General features: G+C 49.5%; 1 protein-coding gene across 4 annotated transcripts in view; it reads right to left on the bottom strand.

Moving 5' to 3' along the window:
• PHYKPL (5-phosphohydroxy-L-lysine phospho-lyase) overlaps positions 1–20,198 on the bottom strand; it is a 25,460-nt gene extending 5,262 nt beyond the window's left edge. For 2 of the 4 annotated variants that reach the window (XM_023617075.2, XM_070233759.1), the window contains exons 1-10: positions 19,907–20,038; positions 19,057–19,175; positions 17,821–17,980; positions 14,542–14,616; positions 13,874–13,961; positions 13,680–13,796; positions 12,060–12,142; positions 11,568–11,793; positions 2,036–2,190; positions 1,529–1,618 (exon numbers count right to left, since the gene is read on the bottom strand). In XM_023617075.2, coding sequence (XP_023472843.1) covers positions 1,529–1,618; positions 2,036–2,190; positions 11,568–11,793; positions 12,060–12,142; positions 13,680–13,796; positions 13,874–13,961; positions 14,542–14,616; positions 17,821–17,980; positions 19,057–19,175; positions 19,907–19,965 — 1,172 coding nt within the window. In that variant the 5' untranslated portion in view covers positions 19,966–20,038. Of the gene's footprint in view, positions 1–1,528; positions 1,619–2,035; positions 2,191–11,567; positions 11,794–12,059; positions 12,143–13,679; positions 13,797–13,873; positions 13,962–14,541; positions 14,617–17,820; positions 17,981–19,056; positions 19,176–19,906 lie in introns of all 4 variants that reach the window. The other 2 variants (XM_023617073.2, XM_070233758.1) reach the window with 1 other exon arrangement.

Raw genomic sequence — 20,198 nt, 5'->3', positions numbered from 1 at the left:
GCCCTGCACCTGGCCTTGAGCCTGTTGTCCCCCAGAGCAGGGGCCTTGCCTCATCTATCCCTGGAGCCTCAGTCTAGGCCAGGCCAAGGCTAGCCACAGGGCTACAGTGTGGACAGCAGGTGTCCCTACATTTTTCCATCTTGTGTACAGTCTACGTGACGTGTATGTTTACTTTTTATGTGGGAAATGTCCAGCATTTACAGAATAGTGTAATGAAGCCCACGCATCCCTCATCTAGCTTCAGGAACTTCCCTGCCCACAAGTCATCATGCAATCCCAGATGAGGACTATCCAGTTTTAATGTGCATTTCTTTTTAGGAAAATGACTTTATCCTCCTTAACGTTATCATTGGTACCTAAAAATGGTTTGTAATATTCCATATTTACACTTTTAACCTATGAAGGTATTCTGGCCACTGAGAGAAGGGTTCTGACGTGATTGTATTTGCATTCTCTCACCCCACCCCCCTTTAATTTCTTTTATTTTGAAGTCTTGCCAGGAGCAGGGTGTCCTCAGTCTGCCTTCTGGCTTTCTCCCTCTCCTGTTCTTCCTGGCACTGACTATGGCCATGCTGGAAGGAACAAGATCTAGACTTCAAATCCAGTTCTGCCACCTACTCGCAGGGTGACTGCGGGTGCAACAGCCAGCCCTGGTTCCAGTGTGCTTGCTGAGCTGGAGAAACCACCAGGGTGGCTGTGAGGTGGAGCATGTCAGGCTTGCCATTCCTCTGGCTCCCTCCTTCCCACTGACCATGCTGCATGCCTGAGCCCCAAAGGACTCCCTGGGGGAAAAGGTGGGTGTGCGGGCCGTGTGCCTGACCAGCAGAAAAGGCAGGGACTGGACGGCCATTTTGGAGGGGTCAGCCTCAAAAACCGAGTGGAGGGCAAAATTTTTACATCAATACTGTTTATGTGAATGAAATACACAGGGTGATGCACGTTTCACAATCTGAATAAGGACACATCAAGCACTAGAAGGGTTTTCCAAGGTGGGGGAAGGAGGTAGGAGTGAGGAATAGCGATAAAAAGGGACTAACAAGAGGGAGGGTCCTGAGGCTCAGGTCCTGCCTAGATTCTAGTGAAGGAAAATGCAGATGGGCTGGGGCAGGGGCTTCTGAGTCATCTGGACACCCCCAAAACCTGTGACTCTGGAAATGGGGAGCCTCGAGTCTGGTTCCGCCACAACCTGCAGTGTGGCTCTGGAGAAGCTGCTTCCCTAGGGCAGCTTGGGTCGTGGCGTTGGGACTGCCCGGGGCTGAGAGCCTCTCCAGCCTGGGCATTCTCAGCAGAGGCGGCTGCTCACGCTGCCACTGCCCCGCGCCTGCCTGAAGCCGGTGCTGCCAGGCACTGGGCATGGCTGACAGGGCCGCCCCCTCCCCCTCAGAGGCCCAGGTGCTGCCTCCTTCAGTCAACCCTCTGTGGGTCCAGAGTGCCTGAGAACACGGTGGATGAAAGGAGAGGCAAGAGGGGAGGCGCCTTCCCAGTCGGGGTCCTAGACACCACAAAGGCAAATTGTCTCAAAAAGTACCTGGACACCAAGTAGTCAGCCTCTTCAGTTGCTGGTGTCCTTGTGGCCTTGTCTTTGATTAGATCCACACCAACGAAGAGCCCGACGCCCCTGGAGCAGAAGGCAAGCTCTCAAGAGACCAGGCCTTCGGGGCCACAGTCCTGCTCTTATCCTCCACCTGGGCCTCAGCCAAGCCCACCCTGGAGTCCACCAGAGCTTGTACCTCTGCCTCCCGGGGAGGCTGAGAGCTGGAGGGACCCTCAGAGGGTGGTGAAACAGTTGCAAGAAAGAACTAATGCGGGGGGACCTTAGCGTGGACAGAGGAAAGGTTGGGGGTCAGAGCTCAGTTTGATCCTGGCTCCCCCGCGCTGCCCCCACAAGTATCATTTTGGGCAACAGCCCCTCTCAGTGCTTCAGTTCCTCCTCTGTAGAGTGGAGATAAAAATCCCCCCATCCCAAGCGAAAGAGGAAACCATGCCAGGCCCCTGGCAGGTGCTCGGTTAGTGGTGACTGCTGCTCGAGCCTCACCTGATGTCCCCGATGATGGGGTGTTTGGCTTTCTGCTGCCCAAGGAGCTCCATCAGGAAGCTGCCCACACAGGCGGCATGAGCCTGCAGCTGCTCTTTCTCCAAGACATCCAGGACGGCCAGCCCCACAGCGCAGGACACCGGGCTGCCCCCAAACTGAGTCAGGGGACAAAGGTCAGACACCCAGCAAAGAGGGCCATGCCCCAGTGACGGTGAGGGCAGCAGAGCTGCCACACACATTCCAAGGGCAGTGTTGAGAGCACAGGTCTGAACCCCTCAGGACTCAGAGCGATCAGCAGTAAATGGGGTTCTCCTGAGGTCCCCATGGGCTGTCCCGCCTTTCCAGGTGCTAACGTGACTGTAGCCCAGGTCAGGGGTGCAGTAGGAGCCCTGAGAAGATGCAGAATCAGAGGAGAGGGTGTACTGTGCGTTCCCACAGAGCTCGTTTTGGTCCAGAGACTTTAGGGCCCCATCTCACGGGCTGGCCCCAGACCCCATCAGACTAGTTCCCATCACCTCCTTCATCACCTGCTAGTTCTATAACCTCCTTGAGGGCCAAGAGAAACGTGCCAGGACCACACCCAGGAAAAGTCACTCTCTGGTATGAGCTCAAGACTCTGCTGGTTAAGCCCAGGGCAGATTTTAGGGCACAGACCACAAGCTGGCTGCCTGTGGGCCATGTGCAGCCTGAGTCGTCGTCTTGTTTGGCTTGTGTAGCATTATTAAAAGTTTTGAATTAGGTGCTAATGATGTAAAATAAGAGACTTAACACAAACATATGTCTTTCCAACTTAAACCTGGCCTATCAGGCTGCACTGGGCATCAGCTGTCCCCGTCAGGCACCCTGAGCGCTCTCACTCACTTCCTCTCACTTGCGCCTGCCTAAGTCTGAGTGCGGACCTGTGTTGTAGAGTCAGGAGCAAGGGTTTCTCCTGCAGGCCATCCTTTTTTTAAAATTACATCTTTAAAAAAAATCAAGTTAATTGAGATATAATTTATATACAGTAACCTTCATACAATCACACACCACATAACGTTTCCGTCAACGAAGGACCACATATACGATGGAGGTCCCATCAGATTAGTACCATACAGCCAAGGCGTGCAGTAGGCTATACCATCTGGGTTTGTGTAAGTATACTCTATGATGTTTGCACTAGACAAAATTGCCTAATGCTGCATTTCTCAGAACGTACCCCTGTCGTCAAGCGATGCATGACAGTATATTTAAAGTGTATAGCTCAGTGTGATTTGACAAATGTATATACCCGTGGAACCTCCACCACAATGAAGATACAAAACATTTCCATCACTCCCCAAAGTTCCACGTGCTCCACTTCACTACTGGCCCAGGCAACCACTGATCTGCTTTCTGTCACTATCGTTTTTGCCTTTTCCAGAATGTCATATGAATGGAATCACAGAATATATACCCTTTTGTGCCTGGCTGCTTCTGCTCAACATGTTTTTGAAATTTATCCATATTGTTTTGTGTATTGGTAGTTTCTTTTCTTGCTACACAGTATTCCATTGTATGGACATACCACAATTTGTTTATCCAATCTCCTGTTGATGGACCCTTGGGTTATTTCAATTTTTGACTATTATGAATAAAACTCTTATGAACATTTATGACAAATCTTTTTGTAGACATATGTTCTTATTTCTCTTGGGTAAATACCTAGGAGTGGAACTACTGGGTTGTATGATAAATGTATGTTTCACTTTATAAAAAGCTGTGAAACTGTTTTCCAAAGTGGTTGTGCCATACTGCATTCCTACCATTAGTCTATGAAATTCCACTTGCTCCACATTGTCAGAAACATTTGGAATTGTCATTCTTTTAAGTTGCAGCCATTCTAATGGGTGTGTACTGGTATCCTGTAGACCATCTTGAAAATGTACATGCAGTGCTTCATACTTGAGATCATAAAAAGCTTCCTAGGCGGTTCTGCTAATGAAAGAGCTTTCTGATATGTCCAAGACAAATTATGTATGGAAGGGACACAGGGATGGACTGATGCTACTTATTGTATAAAATATTAACTGTGAACTCGTTAAAAGGTGGAGTGTCTATCTACTAGTAGCATCTTTGGTTTAGAATTGTGACCTGGCCAAGATGCTGAACTAGCACAATAGATAGGTCTTTCCCCCGAGATCACCCCAGAGGAAAAACAGAAAGCAAATGAACAAAAGCTCTGACACAGTCCTGCGACTCTGGAAGGCCATGCATATGCCTAGGGATATGTTCATGCCCAGTGCTATGTGCATGTTCAGGAAAGACCTGAAGAGCTCTAAGCTCTCACCACTGGCTACCTTGAGGCTCTGCAGAAGGAGGAAGTAAAGGTGAAGACAGAGTTGTAAGCTTGGCTGAGTGTTGAAGGCGTGCTCCAACACACACATAGAGCCGCTTATCAAAGCTGAGACTTCCTGGGTTCCAGCATTTAATGAGATGTCTGTCTAGTTATTAGATGATCACTGAGAGCAAATCAAGCAGAGACTACAGTGTTTATGCATGACAAACAACACAGACTTTACAGCTTTCAGAAAAGTCACTATATAAACAACAGAAAGCAACAAAAACAAACCATGAGGAGGGAATATAATTTGAAAGTTGCCACATTATATTATCTAAAATGTCCAGTTTTCAAGAGAAAATTATGAAACATGCAAAGAATGAGGAAAGCATGGCCCATATACAAGGAGGGAAGAAAGTAATCAACAGAAACTGTCCCAGTTCCTGAGGAAGGCCAGATGTTGGCCTTATTAGACAAAGACTTTAAATCAAATGTTATAAATATGTTGAAAGAACTAAAGGAAACCATATCTAAAGAACTAAAAAGCATGAAAATGATGTCTTGCCAAATATTGACTATTAATTAAGAGATAGAAATCATAAAAAAGAACCAAATAGATATTCTGGAGTTGAAAAGCATAAGTAACTGAAATGAAGAATTCCCTAGAGAGGCTCAGCAGCAGATTGGGCAGGAAGATGAGACAATCAGCAAACTCGAAGATACGTCAATTGAGATTGTCTAGTCTGAAAACCAGAAAGAAAAAAGAGTGAGAAAAATGAACAGAGCATCAGAGACCTGTGGGACACAACCAGGCATACCCACATACGCCAATGGGAGTTCTGGAAGGAGAAGAGAGAAAGGGAAAAAAAGAAAATTTGAAGAGATAATTGTCAAAAACTTCCCAAATTTGATTAAAAAACAAAACACAACAAACCCAACAACAATCTACACATCCAAGAGCTCAATAAACTCCAAGTAGAATAAACTAATGAGTTCCATACTTAGACACAACATAACCAAACTATTAAAACACAGAGGTGGGTGGAATGGGTGAGGGGGGTCAAAAGGTAGAAACTTCCAGTTAGAAAATCAGTAAGTCGTGGGGATGTAATGTACAGCATGGTGACTATAGTTAATAATAACCATATTATATATTTGAAACTTGCTGAGAGAGTAGATCTTAAAGGTTCTCATCACGAGAAAAAAAATTGTAACTGTGAAGTGTTGGATGTTAACTAGACTTATTGTGGTGATCATTTCATTATGTTGTGCATACCTGAAACTAGTATCTTGTGTGTCAGTTATACCTCAATTAAAAAAAGATTCAATTCCCAGTGAACATAGAGAAATAAAAATATGTATATACTTAATAGCCTCAAAACACATGAAGCAAAAATTGATAGTATTATGGGGAAAAACTGATCAGTTTTTCATCATAGTGTGAGATTTCAACACACAGCTCTCAATTATTAATAATAAGAAAAAAATCCAGCAAGAATATAGACGATTCAAACAACACAATTAGCAAGTGTGACCTAAGAGACATTACAGAGTTCTGCAGACACTTAGAGAACACACATTTTTCTCGAGGACATGCAGAACAATCAAGTACCAGATCACCCAGCACATTTTACAGAGTAAGTATCAAAGAATAAACATCACACAAGACATGACGTTTGACCTCAGTGGTGTTGGTAAGAAGTTAATAAGATTGGAAAAACCTAAAATTGAATGATAACACAGTAGTTCTCAAACTTTTCATTTTAGAATCTCTTTACACTCTCAAAAATGATTGAGGAACCCAAAGAGCTTTTGTTTGTATGGATTATATCTATTAATATTTACTGTATAGAAATTAAAACTGAGAAATCTGAAAAATATTAATATCAAAATAATAAATTAACTTTATGCCATTTGAGAATAATTTAAAAACTCACTGCATGTTATCATAAAATATATTTACAAAAAAAAATTAGAAGTGGCCTTATTTGTACATGTTTGCAAATCTCCTAAATGTCTGGCCTAATGAAAGACAGCTGGAGTCTCATATTTGTTTCAGCATCAATCTGTTGTGGTGTCACATGCATCATGTAGCCTTGGAACACTCCACTACATACCTGGGAGAGGAGGAGAGTGAAAAAGGCAAATAACATGTATTATTATCCAAGTAGGTCTTACTCTGCAGATCCCTGAAAGGGTCTTGGAGATCCTCAGGATCTGGATAACACTTGTGAGAACCTCTGTGATAATGGAACAATATATATTAAAATTTGTGAGATACAGTAAAAGTGCTGGAGGGAAATGTATAGGCTTAAATATTTATATTAACAGAGAAAACAGTTAAGTATCCATCTTAAGAAATTAGGAAACAACAACATAACAAACCCCAAAGAAAGCAGAAGGAAAGAAAACAAGAGAAGAAGGGACTCAAACAAATACTGTAAATGGAAAGGGAACATGATAAAGATTAAAAAGATACTAAGAAAGCATTAACAATAACCCTATGTCAACAATTTTGAACACTCTTGAAAGAGACAAACTTCTAGGAAAATACAACTCACCAGAACTAACCCAAGAAGAAATGAAAAGCTTGAAGACTGCTATATAACTTTTAAAGAAATTGAAGCAGCAATTAAGTATCTTCCCACAAAGAAAACAAGGCCCTGGGGCCAGCCCCGTGGCCGAGTGGTTAAGTTCGAGCCCTCTGCTTCTGGTTTCGCCAGTTTGGATCCTGGGTGCAGACCTAGCACCATTCATCAGGCCATGCTGAGGCAGCGTCCCACATGCCACAACCAGAAGGACCTACAACTGGAATATACAACTATGTACTGGGGGGCTTTGGGGAGAAGAAGAAGAAGAAAAAAGAAGATTGGCAACAGATGGTAGCTCAAGTGCCAATCTTTTAAAAAAACCCAAAAAACCACAAGGCCCAGATGGTTTTATACATAGTTACCAAACTTTCAAAGAATAGATCATCCCAATTTTATGTAAAAGGGAAAGAAGAAATACTTCCCGACTCATCTACAAGGCTGGTATAACCCAGATACCAAAACCAAAGATACTGTAAGAAAAAAATGAGAGTCACATTTTACTCCTGAAAATAGATGCCAAATTCATAAATAAAATATACGCAAATAACGTATAAAGATGATAATACTCCATGTCCAAGTTGGATTTGTCCCAGGTATGTAAAGATGGTTCAATGTTAGAAAAATCATAAATATAATTCAACATATTAACAGATTAAAAGAGAAAAAAATGACTTCAATAGATGCATAAAAAGAACAGGATAAAATTCAACACCTATTCATAATAAAATCTCTTAGGGGGCAGACTGGTGGTATAGTGGTTAAGTTTGCACACACTGCTTCAGCAGCCTTGGGTTCACGGGTTTGGATCCCAGGCGTGGACCTACACGTTGCTCATCAAGCCATGCTGAGGCGGTGTCCCACATCCACAAGAGAGGAAGGTTGGCACAAATATCTGCCCAGGGCCAATCTTCCTCACAAAAAACCAAACAAAACGAAACAAAACCATCTTTTAGTAAGTTAGGAATACAAGCAAATTTTCTTAACCTGATAGAGAAATAAAATAAAAAAGAATATAAAAAGAATTTTAAAAATTTAAAGATTAAAAAAAGAATAAAAGATAAAATAAAAACCTAGACCAAACATTATCCTAGATGGACAAGTATTAAACATTCCTATCAACTGGACAAGTGTGCCTACTGTCACCATTTATTTTCAACTATGTACTGGAAGTCTTGCCCAGTGCAATAAAACAACTGCTATTATTTGGAGATGATATGAGTTTTTAGATAGGAAAAAAAAAAAAACAAGAACAAGGTCTGCCTACAAATTATTAGAAAAAATAGGGGGCCGGCCCCGTGGCCGAGTGGTTAAATTCATGTGTTCCGCTTTGGTGGCCCAGGGTTTCACTGGTTCGGATCCTGGGTGCGGACATGGCACCACTTGCCAGGCTATGTTGAGGCAGCGTCCCACATGCCACAACTAGAAGGACCCAATACTAAAATATACAACCATGTACTGGGAGGATTTGGGGAGAAAAAAGCAATCAAAAAAAAAAAAAGAAGATTGGCAACAGTTGTTAGCACAGGTGCCAATCTTAAAAAAACAAAAAAAGAAGAGTTTAGCAAGGGAGCTGATAAAAGATTAATATACAAAAGTCCATATTTTATACACCAGCAGCAATGAGTAGGCAGATAAAGAGAGGTCACTATTTATGATAGAAAGTTTCAAATATCTAGGAATAAATCTAATGATGTGCAAGATCTCTGCAGGGGAAACTATAAAACATGGAGGGGTATACCATGTTCATGGATAGGAAGATTCAATAATGTACATTTTCTTCAAATTCATCTATAGATTCAAGTAATTCCCCTATCAAAATCCCAACAGAGTTCATAAAATGTTTAAAGATAACTTTAAAATTTTAACGAAAGAGTAAAGGTCCAGGAATAGCCAGAGCTCTTCTAAACAAGAAAAAACAGGTCAAAGGAGACCTTTTCTACCAAATCTCAGAACCTATTATGAAGCTCTAGTAATACAGCAATGTAGTATAGGAACAGACAGACAACTTGACCAGAAGAGTAGAAATAAGGGCCCAGAAACAGCCCTGTTCACTTTGAACTTGGGGTATATAACAGAGGTAGCATTTCGGATCAGTGGAGAATAAGGGAGCTAAGAAAATGTTATTCACATGCAGAAAGGAGGAAATGTGATTCCTGTTTCGCACCATTTACAAAAATCAACTCCAGATGGATTAAGGATTTATATATCAAAACGAAATGTTAAAATACTTAATAGAAAATGTAGATGAATATCTTGCAGACCTTGGGGGTAGGGGGAGATTTCTTAAACAAGACATAAAAAGAACTGTCTGTAAAAGAAAAGATTGATGTAGTTGACCATGCTAAAATTAAAAACTTTGATTCATCAGAAAATATGTAAAGGAAGTGAAAGGACAAGTTATAAACTAGATGAACATATTCACAACATACACACTTGACAAAGGATTAGTATCAAGAATATATGTATGTGTGTGTGTCTGTGTATACACACACACAAATGCTCATATCTACATACACACACACATATATAGACACACAAAACTCCCACAAATAAATAAGAAAAGCACTCAATCAAAAAATGAGCAAAAGAAAAAACAGGCATTTCCCAGAAGAGGAAACACATGGCCAATAAACATGAAGAGACATTTCACATAATGTGAAATCAAGGAATGGCACAGCAGTATCATTTGCTGATTTGAGGGGACACCATTTTACACCCTACCTGCCTGGCAAAAATTAACAGCTGTTGACGAGGATGCAGACTTAGAGAACCTCTTATACACTGCGGGTGGGTGCTAGCTTGTGAACCACTTTGGAAACTGAAGTCATTATCTCTTAAAATGGAGGGTGAACGCGGACCCTGTGGCCAGCAATTCCGCTCTTAGGAATATTCCTAAGAAAAACTCTTGCACGTGTACAAGAGAGACTTATAAAAATTGTTCACAGAAGCCCTGTTCGCAATAGCAAAAGACATGGAACAACCCCAAAGCACATCAACAAGAATGGAGAAATAAACCGTGGCACAGTTATACAATGGAATATTATACAGCATTCAAAACAAATGAACTTCAGTGACAAGCAATATAGTATTAGATGAAAAAAACAAATCCCCAAAGAGTATATACAGCATGATACACTTTTTATAAAGTTAAAAAACAACTAGAATAAATAATGAACATGGGTTTCAGAGTGATGGTCACCTGAGGTGGGGGAGGCAGTCAGATGGCACTGGGGGCAAACCATATGGATAGAGGCAGGTTACTGTCAAGGCCCTAACTTTTACTTGGGATGATGGCCTCTTGGATGCTTAGAACATTAGTGAAAGTCACTGACTGATCAACTAAAAGAGGGCTGCGCAGGAACAGAGGATGAGTCCTTCATGAACCAAGGATTACACAATCTAACCATGTGCACTTCAAATAAGACGACGACACAAAAATCAGGACCGTGCTCCACTGGCCTGTTCGTCTTTCACTTAACACAACACACTCCTTCCCCCTCACAGGGCTAGCTCCTCCTCAGCCTCCCAGACTCAGCTCTCCTCAGACTCACCATGCACACGAGGCCTCCTCTGCCCTCCCGCCTGGCGTCCCTTGTGCGGTCACAGCGCCGTGAACACACTGCTTCCATTAAACCTCCTCCAAGCCACTGCCACCAGGTGTCCATGAGGCTGTCTCCCCCTGCGGAGCACCTGTCCAGGGCAGAGGCTCTGTCGACGTGTTACCTGGGCACAGAGTGACGGCTTGCTAAAAGCATCAGCCCTCACCCTTAACGACCTTCTCTGCCACATCTCAGCTGTGTTGCCAAATCCTGACACATTTCAGTCCCCAGTACAAACTGCCTTTTTTGAGAAGTCACAGTGAGTTCTCTTCCCCTCAGTTCTCTGTCCCTTCCTATTCTTCCCTGTGCCCATGCCCAGATTCGGATCTTCTCTCTTTCTGGGACCGGTCTCCCTACCTCCAGTTCTTTCTCCATACTGACTGCCAGAGATCCTTCTAGAGCATATTTCAGATCTCATCTCTCCCCGATTATAACCCTTCCATGGTCCCTCACCGCCCTCAGGATCAGTCCAGACTCCCTGACTCTTTATGATGAAGGCCCTGGTGACCCCCATGCTCCCCTCATGCAACATGTGACTGCTTTCCTGGTGCCACCAAACATGCTGTGGCTTCTCCGGCAACATAAGGATCCACTTCACTTAGGGCAAGCTCTCCACCTTTACCCCCAAGACAGAGAGCTGCGCCCTCCTCTAAGCTCCTACTGCAATGTGAACTCTGCTCCTAGGCCACTCATCACCCCAACAGACCCAGCTCCTCATGCATCTTAGTCAGCTCTTTGGCTCCAGTACCTGGCGCAGGGCCTGGCATACAGTAGGCAGCTGCTGCTGGGAGGGAGAGAGGGCCTCTTGTATTCTTTCTATATATTTTATAAGGTACAATCTCTTGTGACAGCTTTTGGATTGATGCTAATCTTAAAGAGGTTTTGTGTATTTTTTCCTTTGACCTGTGGTAACTCTCCAAGGACGGCATCTTAGAAGTCTCTGTGCTAGGCAGAGTGCTAGGCCTGTGGCCCTCGCTGATCAAGGATAAGCAGACTGGGGCCCAGCAGAAGCCATGGCGCTCCCTTGCCCTGGAGCCTTCACTCACCGTGTTGAAGTACTCGACGCCGGTGGCTTCAAAGGCCCTCGCCACAGCTTGGGTTGTGGCCACGCAGGCTACAGGGTGGCCATTGCCAATGGATTTGCCCATGGTGACAATGTCGGGGACAAAGTCTTCCCCCTGCAGCTGGAAGGCCCAGAAGTGCTTGCCTACTCGGCCAAAGCCCACTTGAATCTCATCTGCGACAAAGACCCCTCCGGCCCTGCGGACGTGCCTGTGGCAGAGGACAGATCGCTGATGGGGACTGTGGTAGGGGGGTCAGACCAGGAGTGGGAGGTCTTGGGACTCTGAATCCCAGCTCTGCCAGCATAAGGTGGGGGCCTCAGGCAGACAGCTGGCCTTCTCCAGGCCACTATTTCTTCAGGGGCCTTGACTGAAAATCCTGGCAAACAGGCCAGGCCGAGGTTGGAATTTGGGACAATGGCTGGGAGACCGCATTACAGCCCTGCCCTCTGTGGGCACCCCCTCCCACCTACTTACTCTGCCACTTCCGGGAAGTAGCCAGCAGGGGGAATGATCTGCCCTCCTACACTGGGCAGAGACTCCGCGAAGAACGCTGCAATCTGTGGATGAGGCGGGATGTTGGGAACGCTATTGTGGAGGTACTGAGTGACAAACTAAGTGTGCCCTGCTAACGTTCTAAGCAGGACGAGTTACCGGCTTCGCTATGCCCCGCCTTCAGGCTCCACATCTTATCTGAGGTCTGTGACTCAGTTTTCTTTCAGGCCCCAAACCAACTCTCACCACCAGGATGCCTCCAGACCCCTTGTACTTAGCATGCCCCAGACGAAATCCACTGCTTTCTCCCCCATAATCCTGTTCTTTCTCTGCCTCCATCTGGTGACTCTCATCCCTCCCACCTAGGACAGAAACCTGGCCCCCATCTTTGGACCAGCCCCCTCCTTTTTCTATCAGTCAGCACAGCCTCTGACTCTGCCTCTGTACATCTCCACACCCACTCCTTCCCTCCTCTTGGACACTCCTGCCTCCTGGCAGCTCTGCCAGTTTCTGCCTGGGCCTTCTGCAGATGCCTTCTAACTGGATGCCTCTTCCAGTCCATCCTCCACTGGCCACCAGGGAGATGCCTCAACGCAGACACTGAGCTCATCTCTGTCCTGTTTAAAGCCCAATGGCCCCTTTTACTCACAGCAGTGACTTCCAAACTGTGTCCTGCCTTGGAGCTGCTTCAGAGGCTCTGCTGGGATGAGGGAAAGGCTGATGGGGTGGGAAACTGGTCTCTCAGGCCTGCTGCCACCAGAGCAACCTCTTTTCTGGTTTCAGGTAAGGGGGCGCAGAGCATCTGAAGAGCACAGGCCAGGCTCCCCTGATCTGGCCCTGCCAACCTTCCTGGCCTTGCAGCCTGCCTAACTCTGCTGTGTATGCTGCATTTGGCTGTCACTCCTTCAGGGGAGCCTTCAGGAGCCCTCACACAATTGCTAACCACGTCCCCTCTACTGTCACTTTGGCCACTGCTCTTCTGGGTATGCCACCTCTCTCCCGCTCTGCACCTGCACTCCACCACACTGGGTTGGCCTCATGCTGGGTCTCCTCAGGTCACCTGCCCTCAGGCTGGCCCCAATTAAATGCATGCCCTGGTCTTACTACACTCCCTCTTAAAGCCCTTCAAAGGTTCCCCATGGCCTCTAGCCCCCTCACAGCACTTCTGATCCTCTGGCACACGGGACCCCTGCCTCTCTAGGCTCATTTCCTGCCTGCCCTGCCTGGCTGCACACCGACATGGGTCCTCACCTCTGTGCAGGCTGCCCCTCTGTTTAGGATGGCTTTCCTCTTCTACTCCCCACCCCACCTTGAGTGGCTAACTCCTGCTTAGCTTATATTACTGAGATCAGGTAACACCTCCTCCCAGGACCCTCCTTCACACCCACATCCACACCAGTCCAGCCTGGGTCTCTGGACTCCTGTAACGCCCAGGATACGTCTCTGTCTAAACTCTCCGCTGAGCACGTAACCCCCATCAGATTCCCACAGGGCGGGCCTGGTTCCCATTTCTCTCAAGGTTCCCAGTATCTAGCACTCGGCTGGCAACAGAGTCAGTGACGTTCACTGTTCCATTCACTGGACCCATGCAGACGCAGTTACCTTCCTGCCCTTTTCCTGGACGCTGCTGACCACGCGTTTCACCTCACTGGCATAGGCCACAGCTGGATTGGGGTGGTCCTCCCGGTAGGGGCCCCGGTAGGTGTCTGGGAGAGGTGCCTGTGGGGAGTGACAGTGCTGTGTCACCTGGGCTGAGGGGCGAGCACCGACCTGTTGTCCACTTGGGCAGTGCATACCACATGGACCCACTCCTTCTGGCCATCCAGGCCCCGGAACTTGTAGGGACTGATGTCGATCAGGGAGCTCAGGTGACCATGATAAGCACTGGGGAGGAGAAAGCAGTGGGGCTCAGGCTCAGGGGCGCAGACTCCCCAGCCCAGCCGACCACGGTCTCCCCACCTCAGGAGACACACAGGGAAGACCAACCCTTCTGCCACAGCCCCCGAGCCCAGGGCTGGGCACGAGCGCAGGCCTTGGAGTCAGCAAGACTTCCTGCAAGGCTGCTGACTAGCTCTGTCCCGGCGGCTGGTCACTCAAGCTCTCCGGGTTCAGATCTCTCCCCTGTAAAGTGGGGGGTCTCTGCTTCAGGGTAGTAATGAATCCTAAACGTGAGGATGCTCTAACCCTGGGCCTGGGTCTCGTGCATGGCAGAGCCTCAACACAATGGGAGCTACTGTTCGGACAGCTTAGCACTTAAAATGTGGGACCAGTTCTTACCACCTTACAAAGCACTCTCTGCTCCCCAGAAGCTGCCCTCCCAGAGCAGTCTGGGGAAAAGAGCCCCCCGGGGTGTAGGGGGTGTCTCTGTGGCCAGGTCTTCATCCTTCCTGCCCAAGGCACCTAAAGCCAGGGCCTCACTGATCCCCCACAAGCAGCAGCCTAGCCTTCTGGCGACAGCACTTACTGATCCAGCACTACCACGTCCCAGTGTCCCGTGTACTGGCGGGCCAGCCTCAGAGCCAGGTCATTGGCTTCCGACCTGCGAGAGACAAGGTGGGCACTGCTCAGACAGCTTTCCGAGGGCCTTCCCTCCTGGACACCTGCTTCCTATGGAGAAACGCAGAGGGAAGGCGGAGCCCTCCAGCAGCACGAACGAAGACCCTCAGGACACCCTTGGTTAGTCATTCATCTGGTAAAAATGTATCAAATGTCTTCTAGTGCTAGGAGCTGGGGGGAAACAGTAAAACAGACAGGCCCTGAGCCTCCTGAGCTTATATCCTAGTATATGTCATGAAACCCAAAAAGCAGAAAGAATGCTCACTTTGATAAGTGCCCCAGGAAAACCAGACGGGGTCCTACTTTAGATAAGGGGGTGTTATGGGCTGAACTGTGTCCCCCGAAATTTGCATATTGAAGCCCTCCCCTCCCCAGTGGCTCAGAATGTGACTGTATTTGGAGAGAGGGCCTTTAAAGAGATTAAGTTAAAATGAGCCCACCAGAGTGACCCTGATCCAATCCGACTGTGTCCTTAGAAGGAGACTGGGACACACAGAGTCAAGGGGTGTGCATGCACAGAAGACAGACCACGTGAGGACGCAGCGAGAAGGTGGCCACCTGTAAACCAAGGAGAGAGCCTCAAAGAAGCCAGACCTGCCGACACCTCGATCTGGGATTCTGGCTCCCAGGACTCTGAGAAAATAAACTTGCAGTTGAAGCCTGCCAGCCTGTGGCATCTTATCACAGCCCAAGCTGACTAACACAGGGCCTCAGAGAAGGACTCCATGAGGAGGCGCTGCCTGCCGAGTCCTCAGGGGGAAGTTTCCAGGCAGAGCGAGCAGCTCGCGCAAAGGCCCTGTGAGGCCAGAGAGCTCGGTGCGCTCAGGGAACAGAGAGAGGACAAGGGAGCCCAGGGGCAGCGCGAGAGAGGAAGTCAGAGACACTCGCAGGCCATGTTCACAGGGCCTTAGGAGGAACCTGGGTTTTCTTCTCACTGCCATGCAAAGCCACTGAAAAGTTTTAATCAGAGAAGGGATGTGGTTCAGTTCCCATCTGAGGAGGACTCTGGCTGTGTGGGGCTAATGGAGGAGAAGGGAATTAAAGTGGAAGTGAGGATACCAAGGAGGACATGCAGGTGAGAGCAGGTGGGGGCCGTGAAGATGGAGTGAGTGGATGGAGGCAAGAGACCACCTGGAAACCAACGAGGCAGGTTCAATGCAGGACCGGCAGGTGGCTGTGCGGTTTCTGCCTTGAGCAGAGATGCAGAGGGCACTGCCATTTACGAGAGACAGGGTGTGGGTGGCAGTAGGGGGGATGGTCTCTTGGGATGGTCTGGGGTAGGTGCCTGGGAATGTCAGGGAGAGCCAGGGCCACGGTCCCACACCAGGTGTTGGCAGAAGACAACCAACTCTTGACTGTCTTTTGGACACATGAAGTTGGAGATGCTCCAGAAGTCATGTGGGTGGTTAGAACCTTGAGGCTGGAACACGTGGGAAGCATCTGGGCTTGGGACACAAACTCGGGAGTCACAGCACATCGATGATATTGAAGACCATGGGAATGGATGAGATCACGTAGGGAGAGGGTTCAGAGAGGACGATGGCCCAGGACCAGCTCCGAGGAACATAGAAGGAAAAATCGGGAAAGGAGACAGAGGAGGAGTGGCCAGAAGCTGGTAGAAAACCAGGAGCGTGCCATGTCCTGGAAGCAAGACCAGAAAGCATTTCCAGAGAGTGGGAACTGTCAACACCGCTGAGAGTAACACGAGGGCAGCAAGGAGCCCACTGGATTTAGCGACAAGGAAGTCAGCGGAATGCATAGAATAAATCTGGTGCAGTGAGCCAGCCAGTCCCTTCCTCCACTGCCAAGGAAGCACTGAGTGCCGGACCAGCCCCCTGCTCTTCCCAGAGAGGCCCCGGTCCTGGCTTCGCCGTCTCCTATGCGGATGACCCTGGGCAAGCTAGCTCCGCTCTTTGAACTGCTGTTTCCTTATCTGTAAAATGAGGATGGGAAATTCCATGTCCTAGAAATTACTGAGGGAACAGACGAATGTACTTCATGAAAGGCGACGATAACGGTTGGGGCGGCCCAGTGGTGCAGTGGTTAAGCTCACACACTCGGCTTTGGCTGCCCAGGGTTCACCACATATAAAGCAGAGGAAGATGGGCACAGATGTTAGCTCAGGGCCAGTCTTCCTCAACAAAAAGAGGAGGATTGGTGGTGGTGTTAGCTCAGGGCTAATCTTCTTCTTCTTCAAAACAAAAGATAAATTAAAAAAAAAATGAAAATGGTAATAAACATTACTATAATCTAAATGCCACAACCTACAATTTGTTGGAATGTTCTTTCCCAGGCATGCTGGGCTGGCTCTATGTAGACGCATCATCTGCTGCTTCTGTCTCCACTGCCACTCTTAGTGTAGTGCCTAAGAGTGTCCATTCTTGCTCTCCCCCAGCCCTGACGACATCACTTGCCTGATTAAAACCCTCTGATGGCTTCCCAATGCTCTTAGGATAAAAACAGACTCCTTACTTGGCCATTACAGTCCTGGGTGATGGGCCCTGCCTCCCTCCTCAGTGTCAGCTCCCACCCTCCCTCACTGGCTGCCTTTTGGTTCCTCAAGTGTGCTGGGGTGCCATGACCCTTCCTGCCGCAGGGCCTTTGCACATGCTGTCCTGCGTTGTAACCAACCTTGACAAGAATACTTCCGAGGGAGTGGGCAGCACCCTTCCTTCCTCCTCATCTAGTTATTTCCCAGTCAGCTCTTAGCCTAACATCACTTCTGCAAGGGAGTCTCCTCTGATCCTCTCGGAGCAGGCCCTGCCCCCTCAGCTTCTATGCCTCATTATACCCTGTACTTTACCTCCAGACAATGATCCCTCTTTGTAATTTTGTATTTCTTAATGTTTCTGTTCCTTACTGAACAGGCCAAGGGTGGGCATTTTGGCTGTAGCCCCCAGCACTGTGCCTGTTGATTCATAAGGCAGAAATAAAGGAGCAGATTACCTCTGTCAGCCCCAACAACGATCCTGAAAGCGAGGTAATGGCATCCCTTACTACGAGACCACAAAGCTGGATCTGACGGAGTAAGCCAGGGTGCACAGCCGGGAAGCACAGGCGCCTGGCACAGTGAGGCTGCCTCTCCCTGAGTCCATACTCGGTCGGCTACACTATGCTGTGTCCACGTGAGGAACTCTCTTCCTTGTCGTCTCATCCACTTGCTGGGGGCTGGCTGCAGTCCACTTACCCAGAATTCAGGAAATAAAACACGCAGAGCTTCTCCGGCAGGGTCTCCGAAAGCCTCTGTGCGTAATCCACAATGTTGTCGTGCAGGTATCGGCTGTTGGTGTTGAGCACCTGGTTCTGTTCGTGTGCTGCTTGGACCACGAGAGGGTGGCAGTGCCCAACTGGAAGAGAGCCATCTCCATCACACAGCCAGCTCTGCTCAGTCAACCCCAGGGGCCTCCCCCAGACCCAGCCTGCAAACCTGGCCAGAGGAGACGCAGTTATGGAGGGAGAGCTGGAGGGGAAAGAGGGCAGTCTGAAGACAGAAGGGCAGACAGAGATGTTGGTTCTGGAAAGGGAGACCTGGAAGAGTCCCTGAGATTCTGGCAGAAGGGAAAGTTCTCTGGCAGAAAACTTGTCTAGAAAACCCATGTCTTAAAGGGAGCTTCCTGAGGCCTTCCACTTAACAAAGAGGAGGGGTGTGGGGTTCGGGGTTTGGAGCAGGGTGTGGGTGTCTGTCAGTGGGCTTGACTTCACCAGTCAGTGGGGACTGGAGGTAATGCTGATTGCCAATGGCCAAGGATTATAACAGCAAACACTGAGAGCTCACCGTGTGCCAGGCACACTCAATGCAAGTTCCATGAATTAACTCACTAATCCTCCAAAACACCTGGAGGTGTGTACCTAGTATTACCATGTCTATTTTGCAGATGAGCAAACCGAGGCACAGAGAATTAAGTAACTTGCCCAAGATTACAAAGTTAGTAAGTGGAGGACAGGGGCGTGAACCCTGGCAGTCTGGGACTAGAGCCCCTGCTTTTAACTTCTTCATTAACCTCCAATCTGCCTGCCGAGTCTCAGACTGCCCTTCCTTCCATCAGCTCTGGCCACCCCATCTGGGTAACTGAGTTCTGAGATGGTCACTGGGGCTGAAGCCCCGCCACGAGGCCCAGCACTTGGCCGGGCCCTGCTGCATGGCTGCTCATGGCTGGGCCGACTGCTGCTCTCTGAGCTCACCATCAGTCCCAAGTGGAACTGGACCCCCAGACCTAGTCTCTGGCTCCTGCCCAGTTCAGCACAGCTGCTGCTCAGAAACTTCTAGAGCCACACCAGAAAGACCGGGCCTCCTCGAACATGGATGCTGGCTAAGCTGACCCCAAGTCCTCTGCACTCTCTGCGACCTGAGGCTCGGTCACCCTTGGCCGGGTCCACAGCCTCCGCCTGCTCTCCTGACGCCAGCCTGAGGTGTGATACTGACCGTGCGCCACGTTGTTGATGCAGTCGATGTATTCTGCCCCCTGTTCATCGTACATGTACTGCCCTTGGCCCCGCACAATCTTAATAGGATCCTCGGGGAAAAAGAGTCTGCAGGAAGAGCTGCGGGGACAGGCAAAGAGCGGACAGCCATGTCTGAAGATTTGAAGGGAGGAGTCCCCCCATCACCAGCCTCCCCCACCCCTTCCAGTTTCTGGAAAGGACAAAAGCTCCAAGGGCAGGATGTTGCTTCCCTGCCTCCGGTCCCCCCCTCCGTAGGTGGCTGGAAAGGAGGAAAAGGATGGGCTAAGAAGTTGCTAAAACTTAAGGTGCTTAAGTCACTTGAAGGCTACATGGCCGCACCAGTCGCCGGGGCCCAGGACAGGTGGCCGCCCCAGACCCCCGGGGGCTCCCGAAGGCAGTTTCCTTCCCGGGGCGGCTGATGGAGGGCGCCCCGCTGGGGACCACCTCCAACCTCTAGTCAGAGGCCACCGTGTCCCCCTGAGAGCCCCTCGCGGGTCCCGGCGGCCTTTCTCCAGGTTGCCTGTGAGACGACCCCCTCCAACCCCGTCTGCGCTTTCGGCCCCTGGGCGCGCCGCTCTCAGGCCAGGGCCAGGTCCTGCTGGCGGGCCGCCGCCGGGAGCTCCTCCCCGGGGCCGGGGCAGAGGCAGCCCGCAGCGGGGGTGGGTGGGGAGCGGGGCGGGGAGCCGGGAGGCGACAGCCGGGGGCGGCGGGACCCGCGGGTGGCGGGGCGGGCTCGGCGGGCTCGGCGGGCTCGGCGGGCTCCGGGCCGGACGTGCGTGCGCCGTGCGTGCCCCGAGCGCGCCGCCCCACCCGCGCCGCCGTCTCGGTACCTGAGCAGCCGCCGCCGCAGGGCCAGCGTCGCGGCCTTTCCGCGCCGGTCGGCCGCCATGGCGCGGAGAAGCGCGCGCTCCGCCCAGGCCCCGCCCCCGCCTGGCGCGCGCTCGGGACGCGGCGGCCCCGGAAGTCGGCGCGGGGAGCCGCGTCGTGCTCGCCTCTCCGGCGCTGCCCCGCCCTCCGTCCCAGGCGCTCCGGGCCTCGCCCTCCGGCCCTGCGGCCCCCCGGGGCCTTGGGCTCAGTCTTCGAGTCGCCCTCGCCGAGCATAAAAGGGGAGTGTGCGCGGGC

Source organism: Equus caballus, chromosome 14 (genome assembly GCF_041296265.1).
Source record: "Equus caballus isolate H_3958 breed thoroughbred chromosome 14, TB-T2T, whole genome shotgun sequence".
NCBI lineage: Eukaryota > Metazoa > Chordata > Mammalia > Perissodactyla > Equidae > Equus > Equus caballus.
This window is presented reverse-complemented; position numbering and strand designations above follow the sequence as displayed.